General features: G+C 35.7%; 1 protein-coding gene across 2 annotated transcripts in view; it reads right to left on the bottom strand.

The window, feature by feature from the left end:
• The window catches only part of PDS5A (PDS5 cohesin associated factor A), a 165,412-nt gene that overhangs the window by 13,940 nt on the left and 130,100 nt on the right, over positions 1 to 21,372 (bottom strand). For both annotated transcript variants that reach the window (XM_036762868.1, XM_036762869.1), the window contains 8 exons: positions 18,542 to 18,665; positions 18,024 to 18,228; positions 17,381 to 17,495; positions 7,455 to 7,587; positions 6,779 to 6,898; positions 3,235 to 3,297; positions 2,694 to 2,839; positions 1,117 to 1,222 (listed from right to left, as the gene is read on the bottom strand). In XM_036762868.1, coding sequence (XP_036618763.1) covers positions 1,117 to 1,222; positions 2,694 to 2,839; positions 3,235 to 3,297; positions 6,779 to 6,898; positions 7,455 to 7,587; positions 17,381 to 17,495; positions 18,024 to 18,228; positions 18,542 to 18,665 — 1,012 coding nt within the window. The remainder of the gene's footprint in view (positions 1 to 1,116; positions 1,223 to 2,693; positions 2,840 to 3,234; positions 3,298 to 6,778; positions 6,899 to 7,454; positions 7,588 to 17,380; positions 17,496 to 18,023; positions 18,229 to 18,541; positions 18,666 to 21,372) is intronic.

The raw sequence follows: 21,372 nt of genomic DNA, 5'->3' as shown, positions 1-21,372 counted from the left end.
CAATCAATAAATCTCTGAAATGGAAAAGTGCTATAATAGAATTAGCCTATCCATGCTTTAAGGATTGCAAAGTGCATTTCATATGGTATTCTCACAACAACCCTAAAATGTAGGGCTGTTAAAAAACAACTCCAAAACTCTATTTTTATTATCCTTACTTTGTAAATGAGAACACTGAGTCTCCGAGTTGAAGTGGCTGGCTTGGTCACATGGCTAATAAGTAGAAGAGAAATGTTTCAAACTCAGCTGGCCCTGGTTCCACGTGCAAACCATACTGAATCTCTTTGACAGGATTTTGCTTAAAATTTGAATTGATATTCATTAATGATACTAGTCTGTAAGTTTCTTTTTGTATTTTATCTTTCCTTGGTTTAGGTGTCAGGTCTATATCTTACAACAGAATTCTGGCAGCATACTTTCTCCTTCTCAACTTGAGAATAATTTGTATAATATGAATACTAATTGTTGTTTAAAAGTTTGATAGAATTCTCCTAAGAATCCATTAGGATTAGTGTTTTTTTGTTTTTAGTAGTTTTTTTACAGCTAGGTCTATTTCATTTTCTGAGAATGGGTAATTTAAGATCTCTATCTGGTCTTCTGTCAGTTTGGGTATTTTTTATTTCTTAAAGTATTTGCCTATTTCTTTTGGATTCTCAGTTTTGTTAGTATATAAATGTGCTTAATAGATTTTGATTATTCTTTTATTACAGAATAAAAACGAAGGGCTGAAAAAATTTTACTATGCATAAAATGAATTCAAAGAAGCAGAAGCTGCTAAGTCAAAACTATGTTCATGACTGCTAAAAATGGGACATTTAACTTTTCGTGTATTACATCACCTTTCTATTTTGTATTGATTGAATGTTTAGTTGGATATCTATAGGAATAGTGTCAGTTTCTGTCTACAGTGTCTAAGGAAGAAAACTTTCAAAACGGCAATGGTTGGGAGCTCTTATTTCCTGTGGGGAATTAGGGAAGAGGGGTAGCTGGGGAACTGCCTCAACCCTAATGAAGTGGGAAATCTTTACTAGCAACTTGCACAGTGTTAAGGACTGATCCTGTGCCTAGGTTTGCACTAAAACTCCCCAGAAGAGTCACAAATGAATGCATAGTTACCTTGTTCTTTACAGGCTCAGTCTTTACTGGTGTGACTGAGATGATTCTCACAGGGTTCTCTTCATTTTCACTAACTCCTGTTTCTGAAGCTTCTGAATTTGGTTCCCTGTCAAAGAAAATTAACTAAGAAACCTTTACCACGCATAAGCAGAGCAAAGTGAGCAGTGCAGATACTAAAAAATATTATCATCAATGGTCTCACATATATTTCAATATATCAGCAAACAAAAATTCAGATGTAGAATTTTAGATTTTGAAGGATTTCAGAAATCACACAGTGTGATCCCTGTCATTTTACAAATAAGGATGTAGAAACCCAAAGGTGTTAAGTGACTCATTAGTGCCAGAGTTGGAACTATAATCCCAGTAGCCTGATTTTCAGTCCGATGTACTTTAAAGTACAGTAAGCAAAAGATCCATACCAGATCCTTTTGTCTAGATCAGGGCTGTCCGAAGTGCTGCCCCCTGCCCCCGCATGCATTTACTATGCCCACCTATGTTTGCTGCCCACCTGTGTTCTAATCACTAGATCCTCAAACCCTATAAATAGGTCCTGTTCTTATCCCCATTTTGCAGATAAGGAAACTGAGGGTGAAAGAGGTTGCCCTAAGTATCGAAATATTCAAGACAGGATTTGAACTCAGGTCTTCCTAAATCCAAGTCCAGCACTCTACGTCAGAAGACATAAACATTAATATTCTCTAATAATAAAATCAGTAAACATTTATTAAGGGCTTACTATATACCAGACATTCTACTAGGGGCTAGATAATAACTGGATAAAAATTATAAGACAAAAAGTTAGTATTAATGAAAAGACATAGGAAATATAGTCCAAGTTTTGTATCTTAACAAAAAATATCTGTTTGTTTTATTACCCAAAAGAGGGAGTTATCCTATCTGATAAAGAAGTACACATCTTTATGAACAACATCATTAAAAGGTATACATCTTAGTCTGTTACTACTGTGTTAAGCATTTTCAATGGAAACTCAAACAGAGCATTTAAAAAGTGGGTAGTACTATCAACATTTGCTTTAGTGTTAAGTATTTTTATACATACAATAAGCAGTGTATTATTTAATCCCTAGCTTTCTTAATCCATATTTTTCTTTTGTACTTAAGATAATGTTTCAATTGAAAGTTACCTTATATATAGTTCATAATGTAACCAGATTTATGAGTCTTATAAAATAAACGGGGACGGATGATCTCAATGCACAACAATGGCATTTTTGGTAATCTATGCACTAAATACATGCTCTTTTGATTGACCTTATACACTATGAACATTATAATTACAGTTGTGAAGTTCAATTACCTGAGACTGATACATCTGAAATCAAGTTTCTACTCATTTTCTTTGTTAGAGACAATGCCTTCATTACATATAAATGTTTCACACTGTATATACACTGTATAAAAGTAGCATCTATTCTGTTTCTCCCCCTTTATTACTATTTCACACAAGCACGTTTCCTGAAGGCAAAAGAACATGATGTGATATAGAGCTTTCAGAATAAATCAAGAGATGAAAAAAGTCAACAGAAGAAACAAGATAATTAGGAGGAAATTGCCTTGATCGATTTCCGGTTGAAGGGTTCAGCTCTGAGTTTACATTAATGTTGCTTCCAGGTTCTGTTCCTGTGCTTCTGACATATGGTTTCCTTCCTGTTGCTGATAAAGGCTTGTTTACAGCACCTAGTACTCCAGCAGGTTTTGGCTAAAATGTACACACAAATATATATTATTTTACTAAAAAGAATATATGTATTTTCATATAATATTTTAAAAAGTCAAATGCTTATTTCTACTTTAGAATAAATGGAATAAAAACAATCCCAAAAAAATAATTTTCTGTTATCCTTGAGTAAAATGGGTAACCATGAAAAAAATTACTGTTGCTGTAATAAACAAGTTGAAGTTATATAAACATTGCTGTCAAATATGAAAATTTATTCTAATATTCCAATTTGTATTCTTCCATTAACATAAAATGATTTAGAATTTAAAATTCCACATTAACATTTACAAATATACTTTCAGGTACTTTTTAGGGATAGTAAATATGTTAAGTATTTGAGAAACAAAGAACTAAAATTATCTAACTGAGAATACCTTTCCTGTTAATAGGAGAACTCTTGTCTCTTCAGAAATATAACTCCTGTCATTACAGAAATCCTATTTTGAAAAGAAACAGTAATAAAAGTTAATATCTACTTTATGCAATTTATTTTGTTGTTAGCCTCTTATTAAAAATGTATTTTGCAAGTTAATTGTATTTTTTGCCAAGAGACCTAACATACATGATATAAATGCACTAAATCACCAACAAGCAATTTACTACATGCCTTGAGTTATGGTCGAGATCTGTGGAACTCGATGCGTTACATGTGTAATTGTCAGAATTTCCTAAATACATTTACAATTTAAATAACTCAGTATTTTCTTTCTTATTTTCTAAACATTTACCAATCTGCATCCATAATGGCCTTCAAACCTGTTTCAAGAATTACTTACTGCAAGATGTCTTCCCTAAAGTTAAAACCCTCACCATGTCTTTAATGTTTTCTCAGCACTTAAAAATTAGTGGCTTTGGGGGCAGCTAGGTGGCGCAGTGAGTAAAGCACCAGGCCCGGAGTCAAGAGGACCTGAGTTCAAATCTGGCCTCAGACACCTGACACATTCACTAGCTGTGTAGCCTTGGGCAAGTCACTTAACCTCAATTCCCCTGCCTTCCCCACTTCAAAAAAAAAGAAAGAAAGAAAAATTGTTTGCTTTCTACAGTCTTCTCTTGTAACCACTGTGATCCTTTGTAGCCATTCTTTACTTTTTCCTATAAACTCTTCTTTCTTTTGTGCTTACTGTGTGAACATGCCATTAACTATCATCAATTTTGCCCTTAAGGAAAATATTTAGTCTAAGAAACCAATCTATTTTAAGTGACACGCTTGCTTCATTTTGCTATGAAATGTTACTAATTAATATCATCAAGTATGCAATTGCAGTGTAATGCTTTATAATTACCAAATTGTATTGTTATTGTTAAATGCTGGTATTTTTCAACAAAGAAAACAAATGAATACTATATGCCAGAAAACTGAAGGTCTTTGAATGACATCTAAAAGCTATTAAAAAGAAATCAAATTCAGCTTTCTGTTAACACTTTCTCAGTTTAATATCCTGGATAAACATAGGGAATATTGTCAATGAAGCAAAAAGATTTACTAGGATCAAAAGATTTATGTTAAGATGTCACCAGAATGAGCACCTCACTCATCCTTACGTAGAAGTCACTTATCTAGCAACTTTTAGGTAAGAATAAGGAAGAAAAAGGGGAGAGAGAAATGTACCCATAAATTTTAAAAAAGAATAACTAACCTGAACTAAAGTTTAAAGTAAAGTGCATGAACTCCAGGGGAGAAAGACAGGGCAGACCTTACCAAGAGACTTCAGTCTAATCTTAACTCAAACACAACATGCTTGTTTATCTGGCTTTCTGATCCACAGATTAGAAGCAGCAAGTTAAAAAGGTGTTAGAGTGTTGTGGGCCCAGGCATACTGAAAGAAGTACTCACAGAGCTAACAAGGAAGGACAGAGTCTGAGGCAACCTCGTGGAGGGGGAAACAGCCCACAATACCTTAACAGGCTGTGAAGGCATTGCCATGTTATAATATCAGTGAATAATGATAGATTTTCACATTGAGAATCCTGTGTTATTAATAAAATGTTAAAAGGTGCTGTGTCTACATAGCACAGCACTTTATACAAAAGTGCTTAATAAGTGCTTTTTCATTCATTCATTCTCCTCACTCAGACAGATGCTTTGGTCACTGAACGATGTAGTCTATTAAGAGCTCTAGTCTCACGGCCCATAAAGACCATGGAAAACGTCCTCCCTTGCCATTCAGTTTGCTATTGGATCATTTATTCTCCCAGAATTTACTCAAACTTTCAAAACGCATTCAAAAAAGTTAATCCACTTTTCTGGGATTTGAGGGTAATAATAATACTTCTCAGTCCCTTGCAATAATAAGTGTGAATACAGAAATCCCCAGTCTTGCTTGAAGGCTAATTTTCTTCACATTTTTCAAAAAGTGTGAAGAAATAGGATTTTATTCTAGTGGAATGTAAGCTCCTTGAGGGCAAAGACTTGGTTTTTTCTCTGTCTCTGGTATCTAATTCAGTGCCTTGCACAGGATGCCTAATAAATGTTAGATTTGTTCACTGAAAAACAAAAATGTTCAAGAAATCAAAGAAGTGATATAACCAAAAAAAGGAGGAGGAGAAGAAGAAGAAGCCTTGTATCTGTGAATGGATACAACCAGTCTGGAAAGTCATTTGAATTACAATTCACAAAAAGTTACTAAATAGTATCTGTACTGTTTGACCCAGCTACATCACTGTTAGGCCTATACTCAAAAGAGAGAAAAAAAATTGGAAAAGGTCCCCTATGTATACAAATACTTATTTATAAGCAAAAAAAAAAATGGAAACTAAGGGGATAACTATCAAGTGAGAAAAGTTCTGGTACATGAATGTGATGGAATACTATTGTGCTATAAGAAATAGATGATTTAAAAAATACATGGAAATATATGAACCGACAGAGAGTGAAGTAAGCAGAAACAGAATTATTTATACTATAATATCAGTATTCTAAAAATGAAAACATTTTAGGAATTTTGAAATGAGCAAAATCAGGAAAACAATTCATACAAAAACACATGGTAAAAGGAACTCTGAAAGCTGTAAGAACTATGATCAATACAAGGTATTCGTAATTCCAGAGTACTAATGATGAAACATGCTATTCATCACAGAGAGGTGACAGAACGGGGTACAGAACTGAGACATACTTTTACATCAGACATTGAGGGAATGTATTTTTGCTTGACTATGTATATCTGTTACAAGAAATTTATCTTTTTCCTCCCAATGAGATGGATGATGGGAGGGAGAGAAAATAAATTTTTGTTAATTTTTTAAAACAGAGGTAGGGAAGGGGGTGCTAGAGATGTGAAATGTTGCATGTGCTTTTAGTTGAGATCACAATATTATTAGTTTTATTTAAATATTTTACTTTGTTACAAGAGACCTTTCATTAAGTGGAGTAATCTGCAAATGTTGCAATGTAAAAACAAAATATATCAATAAAACTGGAAAAAAAGCTCTGGCATGTAAATGGGATAATCTTCAGTCATCTGAAAATATCACACATAAAGATCATTAATTCTATTATAATGGTGGATATTATGAATTAATGTTTCATTTCATTACTATATTGCTATTTTCTTTTTATTTCTCTTTTTTGGCAGCAAAAATATTAGTCTACTATAGCTGGACAATTCAACAGAATATGAAAAGTATAAAGCCATCCTATAAGTTTTACACTTCAGAAAAAACCGCCAAGAAGTCTCTCACGGCAAACATCTATTTCTTACTCTGAACTAATCATGACTCTAATCTTTCCAAACTGCACGGCGTAACAACATGCTTTGCAAGAAATGCCACAGAGAAAAAAAAAATCTGCCCATGAATTAATTTTAAGGAGGGCATTTGTCTGAAAGCTTTTGGTTTAACTTCTGATCCCTAGAGCAAGAGAACTGAGCTGAAACTAAAATTAAATTTAAGTCATTTCAGTAGGTAGGAAAAACTTACCTTTTCAGGTTGAGTGAAAAATTTGGTTGGGAGGACTGGGTCCTTTGGTGAGTCTGCATTGCATAAAGCACTTTTACTATTTATAACACAAAGAGCAACATCACATACTGTGTAAAGTTTCTGAGGGAAAAAAAACATAAAACGATTTTCATCAGAGTACAAAAATACTAGTACCACCCCCATAAGAACTAATAACAATTTAAATTAAACTTATGTAGTTACTGATGGAACATCTAATGCATAAAACAGTTTCTACTGCTGCTTTAGCATATTTTCTTTCTGAAGTAGTTTCCTAATATGTTTAACTATTTTCTTATAAATGACGGTCACCATTTTTATAGCTTATAATTGATGTCTCTAAATCACTGCAGACAAGAAAGCTATACCTGATTGATCCACTAAAGATCTAGGGCCTCACGCTTAGGAGGTGGCATTTAGCCTGGTGCTCCCACTGACCTAAAAAGAAGACTTTCTTTTTCTTCCCCACAGCACTAAAGAATCAAGTAAAGCTAGAATATGTTTACAATGAAGGGCAAGAAAACCCATCAATTCTAGCTTTCATTGCGTCTCCAAGTCAGAGTTGTTGATTTAATAGAAAGGAAAAATGTGAATCAATGGCCACAGAAAAACAGAATGGTCCCTCTTTGTAAATAATAAAGCACCCAACAGATCATACTTCATTAGTCTTAGGTTCATCAGGAGACTGGGCATCTCTGGTTAACTTGATGTTTTCTGCCATCTTCTTCATAAAGGCGTGGCTGTTATTCTCATTCTTTGTCATTAAAACTTCAAGCATGAACCACAGGCACCTTGAATAATTTTACATACATAGACATGTAAGATGTAGGTTGATACAGAGATATACACAAATCAGAGGCACTGTGACTATGCAGGTTATCCTTAATGGAAAGATATTATGACAAAATTCCTGCAAAGGGAGATCTAAGTTCCCACTTACCTTCTTTGTAAAAATCAAAGAGAGAGGAGGATTCTGGGAAGATGGCAGAGTAGGTCAGAAAATTCCAAGCTCAAGATTTTCCCCCACAAAAGAGTTAAAATACCATCTTAGGGTGAACAAAGTGTGGGTGAAGACCAAGAAGAATAGAGGCACAACCAGAATGTTCCTGGGACAGTCTGAGAAGAAAAATCCCAGCAAGGAGTAAACACCTCCAGGCTAGGTTCCATTTTAACAAGTGGCAAGCTCCAGGCGTAGCTGGTTTGAGAGGCTGCCTCGGCCCCAGCCACTGGAACTTTTCACCCTGGGATAGTGAGGGGAGTTGTACGTTTGAGCCCAGGAAGATTGCAGGAACCTCTGCTGACTGAGGAGGCACGCCAGACCCAGCTGTGCTGTGAAGGGCAGTGGGGGGCGAGAAGGAACCAACACACCTGGTGAGTGCAGAAGCAGTAGGGCAGAAAGCCCCTGGCTGTGGGCACTTACAAGAGGTTGGAGTTTGGCTTTGGTTCCAAGCTAGAGGGAGAACTGAAGATGTGGGGCATGAGACCCCACTGCCCATACCACAGGGCTAAAGGTGAGTACAAAAATCAAGTTATTACCACACAGGCCAAAAAATGCACAGGCAAAAGGGAAAGAATCCAACCACAGAAACCTATTACTGGAATAGAGATGACCGGGGTTCATCCTCAGAGGAGGATATTCGAAGTAAAGAAACCCCCAAAAAGCAAGATGACATGTCACTTGCCCAAAAATAATTTATAGCAGATCTTAAAAATGACTTTAAAAATCAAATGACAGAGATGGAGGAAAAACTAAAAAAGAAAAAGAAAAATAATCCAAGAAAAATAAGAAAGTTATGAAAGGAAAGTCAACCAATTAGAAAAGGAAATCCAGAATCTCAAGGAGGAAAATGACACCTTGAAAATTTGAATTGGGCAAAGTGAAGCCACTGAAATTATAAGAAACCAAGAAATAATTAAACAAAACATGAATAATGAAAAAATAGAAAAGAAAGTGAAACATAAGAAAAACAATAGATCTGGAGAATAGATCAAGAAGAGACAATATAAAAATAATCAGAGTAACTGAAAGTCATGATCAAAAAAAGAATCTTGATACAATAATACAAGAAATAATTAAAGAAAATTGTCCTGAAGCATTAGAACAAAAGGGGAAGTAGAAACAGAAAAAATCCATCTAGCACCACATATAAGACATCCTGTGAGGAAAACTCATGGGAATATCAATAGTCAAATTCCCAAACCCCCAGCTCAAGGATAAAATATTAAAAGCATCAAGATTAAAACAGTTTAAATATGAGGGTGCCACAATTTAGAATTACATAAGACCGAGCAGCAGAGACATTAAAGGACCACAGGTCTTGGAAGATAATATATCAAAGAACAAAAGACTTGGGACTCCGGCCAAAAATATCATACCCTTCACATTTCAGTATTATCTTGAATGAAAAAAATGGACGTTTGACACTCAGACTTTCAAGACTTTGTTAAAAAAAATCCTCAACTTAATAGAAGATTCGACATACAAGAACCAAGAGAAACATAAGGTACATATCAAAGACTGACTACAAGGGATTCACAAGGACAGACTATATATCTTTTATATAACATAAAATGTAAAATGTATGTCTAACATTCTTATTAATAATTGTTGAGCTCATAAGAAAGAGGGGGATAAACCTGACTATGATATGAATTTAAAAAGTAAAACCACTTAGAAACAGCTAAAAAGAGTAACTATTTTATATAAAAGAGGTGCAAGAGGAAGAAAAGGATATGAGGATTTAGATGGGGGAGGAGGGCTGGTAGTTCTGGTAACCTACTTTCATCGGGAATGCGTTTAAGAGGGAATAATACATATATATTTAGAAGAATATAAAAGTCTTCTAAATTTGGAAGAATTAAAATGGTAGGGGTATATAGTGAGGGGGGAAAGGACAAGGGAGGGATTTTTAGAAGGCAGAATGAGGGAATAGGCAAAGGGTCTTTAGATTAATGGGAATGGGAGGATAGAGGAGGGATGGTTGGAGGGGGGAAGGCAAGTAATAGAGAGCAGGGTAGTTGATGGAGGAGGAGGGTAGGAAAGTAAATGGGAGGATAGGGGAGGGATCCTTAGAGGGGGGAAGGCAAGTAATAAAAAGGCAGGTGTTTGGTGGAGGAGGGTGGGCAAGTAATAGGAGACTGATGTAGCAGGTAGAAGTAAAGTAGAGGAGGCAGAAGAGATAGGAAACAAAAGATATGTATAAACAGAACAACAAGGATTAGGAGTGGAGTATGTTTGGGAAAGTATATGTCTATGCATACATATGTATAAATGTGTGTGTGTGTGTGTGTGTGTGTGTGTGCGTGTGCGTGTGTGTGTGTGTTGTGAAAAATCTAAATTACACTGCAGCCTTCCGGGGGATTGGGGGGAGGGGGAAAAAAGAACAAAGTTAAAAAGTGCACAGCAGAGAACAAAAGAAAACACAAGGAGGCAAAGAAAAGATGGACAATTCTTAACACGAAGTATATTATTTATCATACAGGCTTTCTTGAAATGAAAATTTATTTTTACATATTTTGAATCCTCTCCTATGTTCTGCTATGCACATGACATCCCTTTTTTCTTTCTTACTTTATATTTAAGTTTCAATATTTAAGTTTATTATATGTTTTAGTTTCTTTTCTCTATTTTGTATTTGTGTTCTGGTAAAATAAAATTTAAAAACTTAAAAAATCAGAGAGAGATTATTTTAGGAAATACACCTACTTCCTGAATATAAAAAAACACATAAAAATTGTAGTAATTTAAAAAAACTTTAAGGGAAAAATAATTTTCTGAATATGACACTGCTCAAAAAAAACCCAGAACTTAGCATATTTCCCCCCCCACACTCCTCCATCAAAGGCATCACTATTCTTTTAGTGCCTTCCAGATTTGCAACATTAACATTATCTTGAACTCTTTACTCTCTCTCTCCTTCCCCATCCCTGCCATTTCTACCTTCATAATATCTCTCCAATCTGACCCCTTCTCTTAACTCACACAGCTACTATAGGCCTGTTATTTAAATTATTATAAGAGCTCCCTAATCTTTCTCTTACCTATACATCTCTCCCTTCTCCAATTGATCTTCCACACTCTTGCCAAAGTGACTTAGGTGCATATCTGACCATGTCAGTTGCCAATGAACTCTGTCCTCTACAAGCAAATGTAAACTCCTCTGTTTAGCTTTAAAACCCTTCACAATATGCTCCCAGCCTTACTGGACTCAACCCTTTCTCCTACTCTGTGATCTAGCTAAACTGGCCTTCTCTCTGTTCCTCACATTTCATCTTCCTCTTTGTGCCTTTGAATGGACTATTATTTATCCTGTTAATAATTCCCTCCTCACTTGTGCCTTGTTCAGTTGTTCAGCTCATGAACAACTTATTACATGAAGTCTATCCTAATACAAACCGGTTGAGCCTTCCCTCTCAAATTACCTTTGTATTTAATCACTTTATATTAATTTGTATTTATTCTTTATATATTTATAGATGCACCTGTCCTTTCCATTAGAATGTCAAATCCTTTTGAGTAGAGATTGTTTAATCCACTACAACTATATAACCACAGCACCCAGCAGAGTGGTAGGTACTTAATAAATGCTTGATTCATTGTATTCAAGAAGAAAATTAAAATAATAAAGTTAAAGATAGTTAAAATATTCCAACAATCACAAATTTCTGATGACCCACAACATACACCTTACTTTTGTCATGGCAATAGTAGCAAACCCTAAACCTTTAGAAGTTTAGCTTACTTTTTGTTTCAAATCTCTTTAACAATGCTAAATTCTCACCCTAAAATCTTAAACTCAAATAATCTGCCCATCTCTTGAAATTTTATTAGTGTCTTTTCAAATATCTTCATCTGAAAACACAAATGTAGTTTGTTAAATCTTCAGAGAGAAGCTAACAACCTAAAACAAAGAATTGAAATGTTTAGCTTAATTAGAAAACTAAGGATTCCTTGAGATCTGAGTTACATGATAGAGTACTAATAAATAACTTACTGACATGTAATTACATAATAGGTGTCTCTGAAAATAGCTTATATAACATATCTGCATAAATCATGTGTCTCCTGCCTATTTATTAAATTTAAATTATAATCACAATTGTTATTACATGGGAAGTTTTTAACTCAAAAGCACCTCTTCACCTTTGCTCTCTGTTCCCTATGTCTGAAATTTTTTTCTCTATTTCCATCGGCTGAACTTCTACCAGCTCTGAAGTACAGCTCAACCTTCTCCAATGCCCTCTATTAAAAAGAGGCATTAAAGTCCTAATTTCTTTCTTTTGACCTTGCAGAGCACTCTGTTACTCTATAATCACATTAACAGTTTGCTGTTATAGTTACTTATGTGTCACATTATGCTAATAGACTACAAATTTCATAAGGACAGGGACTGTATTATTTTTTTGCTTTTTTTTTAAATTTATTTATTTTTAGTTTACCACACACGGTTCTACATAGTTTTGAGTTCCAGATTTTCTCCCCTCCCTCCCCCCTCCCTCCCCAAGATGCCATGGAATCTCATATAACTGTCATGTATAACTTCGCATTGAATTAATTTATGCACTAGTCAAGTTGTGGAGAAGAATTATGACCAATGGAATGAATCATGAGAAAGAAGAAACAGAACCAAAAAAAACCAACCCAAAAACAAAAACAAAAGAGAAGCAAAAAAGGCGAGCATGTAGTGCGCCTCGATGTGTATTCAAACTTCACAGTTCTTTTTCTGGATGAAGATAGCATTCTCCATCATGAGTCCCCTGGAGTTGTCCTTGCCCCTTAGGTTGCTGAGAAGAGCGCAGTATGTCAGGGTTGGTCCTCACGGAATCCATATATCTGTGGCTGTGCACAACATTCTCCTGACTCTGCTCCGCTCACTCAGCATTATGTCGTGTAGGTTTTTCCAGGTTGTTACGAAGTCTGCATCATCCCCATTTCTTATGGCACAATAGTATTCCATTACCTTCATATACCACAGCTTGTTCAGCCATTCCCCAATTGATGGGCATCCCTTTGATTTCCAATTCTTGGCTACCACAAAAAGAGCTGCTATAAATATCCTTGTACATATGGGTCCTTTTCCCGCTTGTGTGATTTCTTTGGGATACAACCCTAGAAGTGGTATTGCTGGGTCAAAGGGTATGAACATATCTATAGCCCTTTGGGCATAGCTCCAAACTGCTCTCCAAAATGGCTGGATCAGCTCACAACTCCACCTGATCACTACTTTTTAAAGCGTAATTTTGCATGTGGTACCACTAGGACTCCTTCATTCCTACTATATAGGAATACAAGCCATTCCTCAATTGAGAAATGGTCAAAGGATATGAACAGGCAGTTTTCAGAGGAAGAAATTAAACCTATCTATAGGCATATGAAAAAATGCTCTGGATCACTACTGATTAGAGAAATGCAAATCAGAACAACTCTTAGGGACTGTATTATTTAATCTTCAAATCTCCCCCAGCACCTAACCTAGCTCTGCAAAATATATGAATCTAAAATTTTTGATAAATTGAACACCTTCCCAAGTAAACTTACAAGTCAAATATTTATTAAGTGCCTACTATTTAAAAGTGTACTGTGCTAAATAGTGGAGAGAGAAAAATGAAAAAATGGCACACAGTTCTTGCACTTAAGGTACTTAGAATCTGTTAGTCAGATTTGCAAGTAGAGGTATGGTAGAAAGTATAATCCAACAAGGATAAAAGAGGGGTTCTAGAGAGAAAGCTATGAGAAACCTGAAGACAGAGGGGTATAAGAACAGTCTTCATGAAATCAGATCTTAAAGAGAAGAGTTTCAGATGGCACATGGAGGGCACGCCTGGAGTTCAAGATGACCAGAAAGGTATGTCATTGCAAGGTAAGCTGGTGGGAAGAGTGGTGTGGACAAATGAGTTTGAAGCTAAATTGTGGAATGCCATAGACCAAGGATTTATACGCTATCCAATAGTTCATGTGGAGTCATTGAAAATTTTCAGAAGGGGGTAATTATGTGAAAGATCAATTAAAGAAGGGTTCCACTGCAGAGAGACTATTCATAACAGTCTAGGCAAGGAGTGACAGCCTAAGCTAGCCTGGCAGCAGTGTGAGTGAAGGCAAGAAAGTTGCACGGGTGTGTAACATTACAGGTATTGATGATTTCTGTTGACTGTTTTTTTTTTCTTCCTCCTTTTCTTTGGAGTTCAAAATTTGTTGAAAATTTTTCCATTAAATTTAAAATTTACTTAAAGTGTTAAAAAAAACCAATAACACTCAACCAACTAAATGAACAGGCATTAGCAATGGATTGGATGTGGACCTAAACATCTTCTGTTTTCCTTTTTCTGGATGTTTTCTCTGTCCCATTATACCGTATCCTATGCTGTATCCTCCTGTGTATCCTCCACTGCTTAGAATATTAGCTCCCTAAAGGTGGAGAACAAGTAATTTCCTAGTGGTCCCAGTGACTAGAACAATGTCTCGTACACAGTAGCAGATGGTAAACATTTGTTGAGTGGTATCATTGTTTCAGGGAAGACAGTGCAGAATGTAACAGAAATGGAAAAGTTAGAAGGAATGACAGGTTTGAGGTGGGGAGGGGTGAAATCAGAGTGCTGGCAACTTTACATCAAATATTTGTTGACTTTCAGAGTTTAGCTAGAGCCTAGCCTAAGTTAGTACTACACATTTCAGCTGACAGTGCCAGCAGAATGCAAAAACTTCATTAGAGGATCCAGTGATTTTTGTAAATTCGAATGCTATTAGGTCTTCTCTAGCTACCAGCTGTGGGGCAGACAGGGCTGCTCACACTGTCTCCATGAGAAGCGAATTAACAAATACAATCCTCATGCTGAGATGGGCCTGACCAGGTGTCCTGCCTTTCATCTTCCAGATCCCTGAGCAATACCATTAACTCTGCCAATATACATGAGGCCTTTGGGGTTTTTCTATCTATCCTGCAGCTTAAACTCGTATTCACTGTTTCCCCCAATTAGGACAAGAGTTCCTTAAGTGCAGACATTATCTCACTTCTGTTTGCATTCCCAACACTTAGTAGCATAGGTACTTGGCACACAGTTAATGTTTAATAAATGATTTTTGGTACATTTATTTGTAAAGTCAATCTTGGATCCCTTTAGTTTAGAATTTTTTTGAAGCAGAAATTATTTCTAAGGTGTTTATAATGACACAAATATCACATTTCCTTGTTTTTGTCTCATTATTCCCAGATAACAGACTGTGACATCCTTCATTAGGATGTGAGCCGTGTCTTTTCCCTGTTTGTACTCCTAGCACTTAGTACAGTGGTGCTTCATAAATGTTTATGGACTGCCTGATGACAACAAGAGTCACTGTTGGCCTGATCTCTTCAAAGTGATCTTCACTTCAGTGTAATTGCAGTAGGACTACCTTCTGTTTTATATAAAATTGCTTAAAAATGTAAAGCTATGCAATTTGGGAATGTGCCCTTAAATTATTGGAGGAAAATGTGATCTCATTAGAAGATTGTGCATTTAATCTAAATATAGCCTTTAAGTTAATGTAATCACCTTAATTTAAAAAAGTAAGGATGCAGACTAAGTCAAAGAACATGTTACATTTATATCAATTACTTTTCATTTAAAAATATACACCTAAAGATGTCATCAGAGTGAAGAGTTCACTTATTTTTATCACTCTAAGGACAGGACAAAACTGGCATCTTTTCTTCCAATACATTATCTTTTCATTGTTTGAAAAATAACACAATTCAAGTGGCAAGAAAACCTGAAAAGGGTATTTACTGACCAAGTATGCTGGGAGTTAAAAAGAACCTAGAAAAAGAAATTCACTGGCTTACCATCTGAACAAGGCAAGGCAAAAACTAGAGGACAAGTGACTCTGATGGAATAAAATCAAATTCTACCTTCAGCTACTCCACGAAAAGGAAACTTAAGAGATAATTCAGGATAAAAGAAGCCATACTAAGAAGTTAATTAATCAAGACATACTAAGTAATTAGGTTCAACTGGGATATTTCTAAGGAAAGAAACGGTATAATTTCCCCTAAAGAACTTCTAGTTCAAGGCAGGAGACAGAAAAACAGAACTTTGGTGGCTGAAGGGACCTTAAGAGGCCATCTCATTCAGCCTTCCAACTGATGCTGCAGGCACCCCTTCTATAACTTACAATGTGCTGCATATGGTCATACAGCCTCTGCTTGAGGCAGGCCATTCCTCTGTTCAACAGCTTCAACTGCTAGGAAATTCTTTCAATGAGTCAAATCTAGCTCCCCAAAGTTGCAAGGTATTAATTCTGCTCCCAGAAGCAAAGTCAGGCATCCAACACAGAATATGTTTACTGTTTCTTGTATGAGAGACCTTCAGGTATTTGAAGGTGGTGACCATGTTCCCAATGTCTTTTCCATGCAAATATGTAAACGTATAACTTGCTGAAACTATATAAGAACTACAGATATGCACATAGATGACTAAGGGGAATAAGGCATGGTATCTGAGAACAAGAAAGAGGTTCAAGGTTCCAGGGCCATTATAAAATGGTCAAGAGAAATAGAAGTCATTGGAAGCGATGCAGGGATCTTAATAAAAGGTTTTGTTCTGTGAAGTTTGGATTCAGTCAAAGGGCCATACTTGAGAACCTAGAGGGCCACATGTGGCCTCAAGGCCGCAGGTTCCCCACCCATGGCTGGATATGTACATGTTAGAGATATTCAAGAAGGGAAGAAGGCTCAAATTAATTCAATTTGACTTGAATGTAGATTTCATGAAGGGGAGTCAAATGAAACAAGTCTGGAAATCAGATTAAAATGGATTAAATGAAAATACGAGGAGTTTCTATTTTATCCTACTCTATTCAATTGAAGAATGAGCAGGTTAAGTGGCATACATGGCCAGATCTATGCTAAGATGATGCTAAAAGTCCTATTCAATTCTGTAACTTCCATGAGACTACTGAAGTAATTTTGGTAAGTAAAACCAGGCAGGGGTTTATGACAGAATTAAATATTCAATATTTTTGAAAAAGTATATTGATAAAATTTTTTTGAAGCAACTGAAATTATATGGTAGGTGAGAAGTAGATACTTCAAAGTATTTAGACAGAAAATTCTAACTAAAGAATTCAAAAGAAAAAACTGGAAATGAGGAAAAAAAAGGAAAAAAGCTGCTTCAAAAATCAAATACGGTCTTAACTAGTAGGCTTAATAAACTAGAGGCAGAAAAAACTCCTAACACAAATCACCAAAAATAAATAATTCATGATAACGACAGCCCACATATATATAGTGCTTTTAAGGTTTTCAAAGTGCTTTACATATGTTCTTTCATTTGATTCTCATAACAACCACAATTTATGTAAAATTAGCAAATTATTTTAATTTTAAAACAATAAGGAAGCTAGTTGGTAGGGAATGAAAAGAGCTTTCAATTAACCGCTGTTTTGGATAAGCTGATATAAACTTTTAAAGGTTTTAATATCTTGAGTAAATAAATAAAAATATAAAAAAGACACCTTGCAAAAACGGCAACCTTTGGAACATGTAACATCTTTTTAAGGACAGACTTTTTTTTTTAAAACTTAGAATTCTGGAAGAGAATAACACTTACTCTTTGATATCACGAAGTTGATCAACATCCTGAGGTTTTGTAAAATCTGGGTCATGTGCCAGCAAATGAATCATATACGGAACTACATATTCAGGCAGTAGGGATAAGAGCTTTTCTAAAATGAAAATAATAAAACTATAAAAATTGTTTTTATATACCTTTTCTTTCTTTGTAGTCCTAAGCATTTTGTATTCATTTCCAAATTAGATATTATTTCCATCTTGTAGTACAGGAAACGAACACTAGTATACCTACAGAGATTTTTCCAAGGTCTCAAAACAGGTTGCGGGAAAGTTCTAAACAGTCAAAAGAAATCTATGTATCTACACATAGCATTGTTACAATTAAGATTTAGTAGTCAGAATTTTAGTTATATTTAGGGAATATAAAGCATACTTTTAAATACACTCTATCTGAAATTATGGCATATTTTCAGAAAATACTGAAGTCTATTGTAAGATAAATTTCTCTCCCCAATGTCAAACTGGCAAGATATATTTATATATCTCAATCCTAAGAGACAATAAAATCCAAGTATGAAATACTATGAAAAAGAGAAACAATGCAGCTTGACATTTTGAAAACAATGAAAATAAAGCCTTCAAAAATTATGCTTCTGATAACCTTTGGTGCCATTACTAACCAGTAGCCATGGGGTTCTGTTTAATATACTCCCTTCGTATGCTGATGTTCTTCAGCAAACACTGTCGGGCATGGGCTCTTCGCTCTTTCACGGGATCTTTGGCACACAAGGCAAAGATTGCCATGTACTCCAATGGGAGCAGTAACTTCACAAGAGCCTTGTGCAGCTTTTGAGCAAATATCTGCCTCACTTGGTAGCACTCATCCTACAGCAGCAGAAAATGAAACCAAACCAAAACAAAAAAGTCACACAAACACACAAAAAGTCCAACTAGGATGAAATACTAATGCTTGTGAATGCTGAAAGAAAATTCTCTACAGTTAAAATGATCAATCATGATAAATTAGCTTTAAGTAATTTATCTGTTCACTCACCAAATGGAAGAAAATGTATTTTATAACTATTTGTAGGACTGTCTAATTGGGTCAGGTTATAATATACAGTAATCAGTTTTTGTAATAAATTCCAACTCAATTGTGTTGTTCATTTCTTCATAATACCACTGCATTGTTACTTACATTAATAACAAGTGCACAGAGCTGGAACTGTTCTGGTGTAATAATTTCATGGTAACAAGGCTCCTGAGCAAGCTTCATTATGGCACTACCAGCAGCCAGTCGCAAACGAGACATATCAGATTTACTATAAATGAATAAAGAACAAAAAAGAAATAATAAGAAGACTTATCTTTTCTTTGAAGCACTTCTTGTGGAAAATTTCTATTGTAAAAAAAAAAAAACCTCATTTATCCAATGTGACTGATATAAGGTGTTAAGGCCTTTTCTAGGTATGTTGTCTTGGATCTTACACTACAACCAACAAAACTTGTTTTCTGTAAAGAGCTTTAAATCTGTAGATTTTTACATCCAATTTTTAGTCTTTTTAAGTGTACTCTTCTGCTAGAATAACCTCTAACTTGGCCAAAAATGCAATTCCTTCCCAAAGTCTCTAAAACATCTACCTTTTATATAACTACCATCTCCTGTCTTTCAGGATTTGCTATATCAATACTTAATTACATGAATAAATTGGGCTAAATGGTTATTTTTCATGAGCATGGGACACAGTATGTCTTATTACTATGTTCATTACATTTACTGTGTCTTCCACATGTTAGTTCCTCAATAGGAATGTTTTCTTATTCTATTAGTTATCTATTTTTCTGCAGAAAATGGCAGTTAAATAAATAGGAAAGGGCAGCACTGTATTAGGCTTGATGTTTTCTTCCTTTAAAACCACAATCTTACTGACGTAACAATTAATGAAAACTTCATTGTAGGCATGCTTTCTCATGGGAGCCTCTTGCCTGTCTTTCTATAAATTATCTACAAAAGAACCACCTCAGTGATCCACTAAAGTTTTGCTTTTGTCTTTTTAAACACGGTGTAAAACATGGTGACCACTGCAGTAGCTGAACTATCAATTTATTATATATAGCTCTTACTACACACATGGCTCACCTCCATTTCATACATTCCTGGATAATCTTTTATACAACTTCTTGGACACCTGTCATCACTGTAATGATACATTTAAGTTGTAAGTTATTTTCTAATGATATCTATATTACCTTTTGTATCTCTGCAATTTTGTTTTTTTAAAGGGTGTGGTGTTCTATGAATCTTGACTAGAGAGCACTATGGTGCCATGGGTGGAGGTTTGCCATGGCTAACGAATTTAAGTCCCTATTTGCCTGCCTAATGGTCACAACCTTCTCCACACACAGAGGCTGGTACTCAGGAACTGCAACAATTTGTTACCTAGCCCATCCTTTATAACTTTTCCAGCATGCTACTCCCTCAAGAGCTTATGCTTTGTTGGCATATCCTTTGAGAACTCAAGGTAAGCTCTACTCTATATGAAGGTGTCAGGAGAACATGAATGACAAAAAGATGGGTTTCTATTTCAAGAAGAACAGCTTAGGGTCACTGAAAGTGCTGAATCACTTCATGAAAACACTCCACCTAGCTATTTTTCACCACCTCAAACTCGGGGCCAGGTCAGCATCCATCTTCAGTTGCTACAACAAAGGTATGCTGACAGGCTATCCATCTTATTGTGTTTAATCAAAAAAAAAAAGATATTCTACTTTCCCATGTAGATTGTTGGGCTGAACTGTTCTGAGTGATTATATAGCTGTTTTCTACAAAGGTATCCTCAAACTACCAAAAGATGCAGGTAACAGCTCTTAGGAGAATTGGCTGTATCCTGTGTGGATGACAATCGTAGGGGATAGGCAGCCATGAAAGAGTTATGATCCTCACAGGTAAACGCTTGAGTCATGCTGCTAAGAGCTTTAACGCCCAAAGAAGGAGTTAAGTTTGCATTTGACTTTTAAGGTAATAGGGAGCCATTGGACCATAATGAGCAGTAGAACACCACGGTCAGACCCGTACTTGGAGAATATCTGGGGCAGCTAGGTGGTGCAGTGAGTAGAGAACCAGCCTTGGAGTCAGGAGGACCTGAGCTCAAATATGACCTCAGACACTTGACACACTGTGTGACCTTGGGCAAGTCACTTAACCCCAACTGCCCTGCCTTCCCTCAAAAAAAAAAGAAAGAAAAAAGAGAATATCCATTGGGCAGGTATGTGGAAGACGGACTGGAAAAAAGGGACTGGTGGCAGGGAAATAAATTAAGATTTCCTTAACTGCAGAAATACAGGTGAGCTGTGATAAGGTCCTAAACCAGTGTGGTTGTGGTGTGAGTGGAGTGGAGGAAGAATGTGAGAGATGTTGTGGAGATAGAATAACACTTGGTAACTAACTGGATACACAGCGTAAAACAGATTGAAGAGTTAACCTTGATTGCAAGGATAGGAACCTAAATGATAGCAAATATGATTCTGTTCTCTAAGGAAATAGGGGAGATAGGAAGAAGTTCTTTTTCAGACATGCTGAGTTTAGGGTATCTAAACATTCAACATTAATTTGATGATGTAGGACTACAAAATTGTTTAGATATGTTTAGCTGGAGATGTTTATGGGACATCGAGTTTTAAGTGTCTAGTAAATACATGGTAATGTTGGGATGGATTATATATGTGAAAATCAATTGCACAGAAAGAATAAAAAACACATGGAAGTTGTTGAGGTCATCAAGGGAGCAACAGCAGGAAGAGAAAGGTAGGAAAGCGCTTTGGGGTATGTGGATTTGAGAAAAGATGGAGATGATGGGAGACAGGCAGGAGGACAAAGAAGAAGAAAGCACTGTCACAAAAACCCAGAGTGGGGACTATCCAGGAGGAGATGGCAGGAAGCAATGTCAAATGTTGCAATGAGGTCGGGAATGATAAGGATTGAAAACAGACTAACAGATTTAACAATTAAGGCAATATAATTGACTATGG

This window comes from Trichosurus vulpecula, chromosome 6 (assembly GCF_011100635.1).
Source record: "Trichosurus vulpecula isolate mTriVul1 chromosome 6, mTriVul1.pri, whole genome shotgun sequence".
Taxonomy (NCBI): Eukaryota; Metazoa; Chordata; class Mammalia; order Diprotodontia; family Phalangeridae; genus Trichosurus; species Trichosurus vulpecula.
The sequence above is the reverse complement of the archived record's forward strand: the minus strand, read 5'-3'. Positions and strand labels throughout refer to the sequence as shown.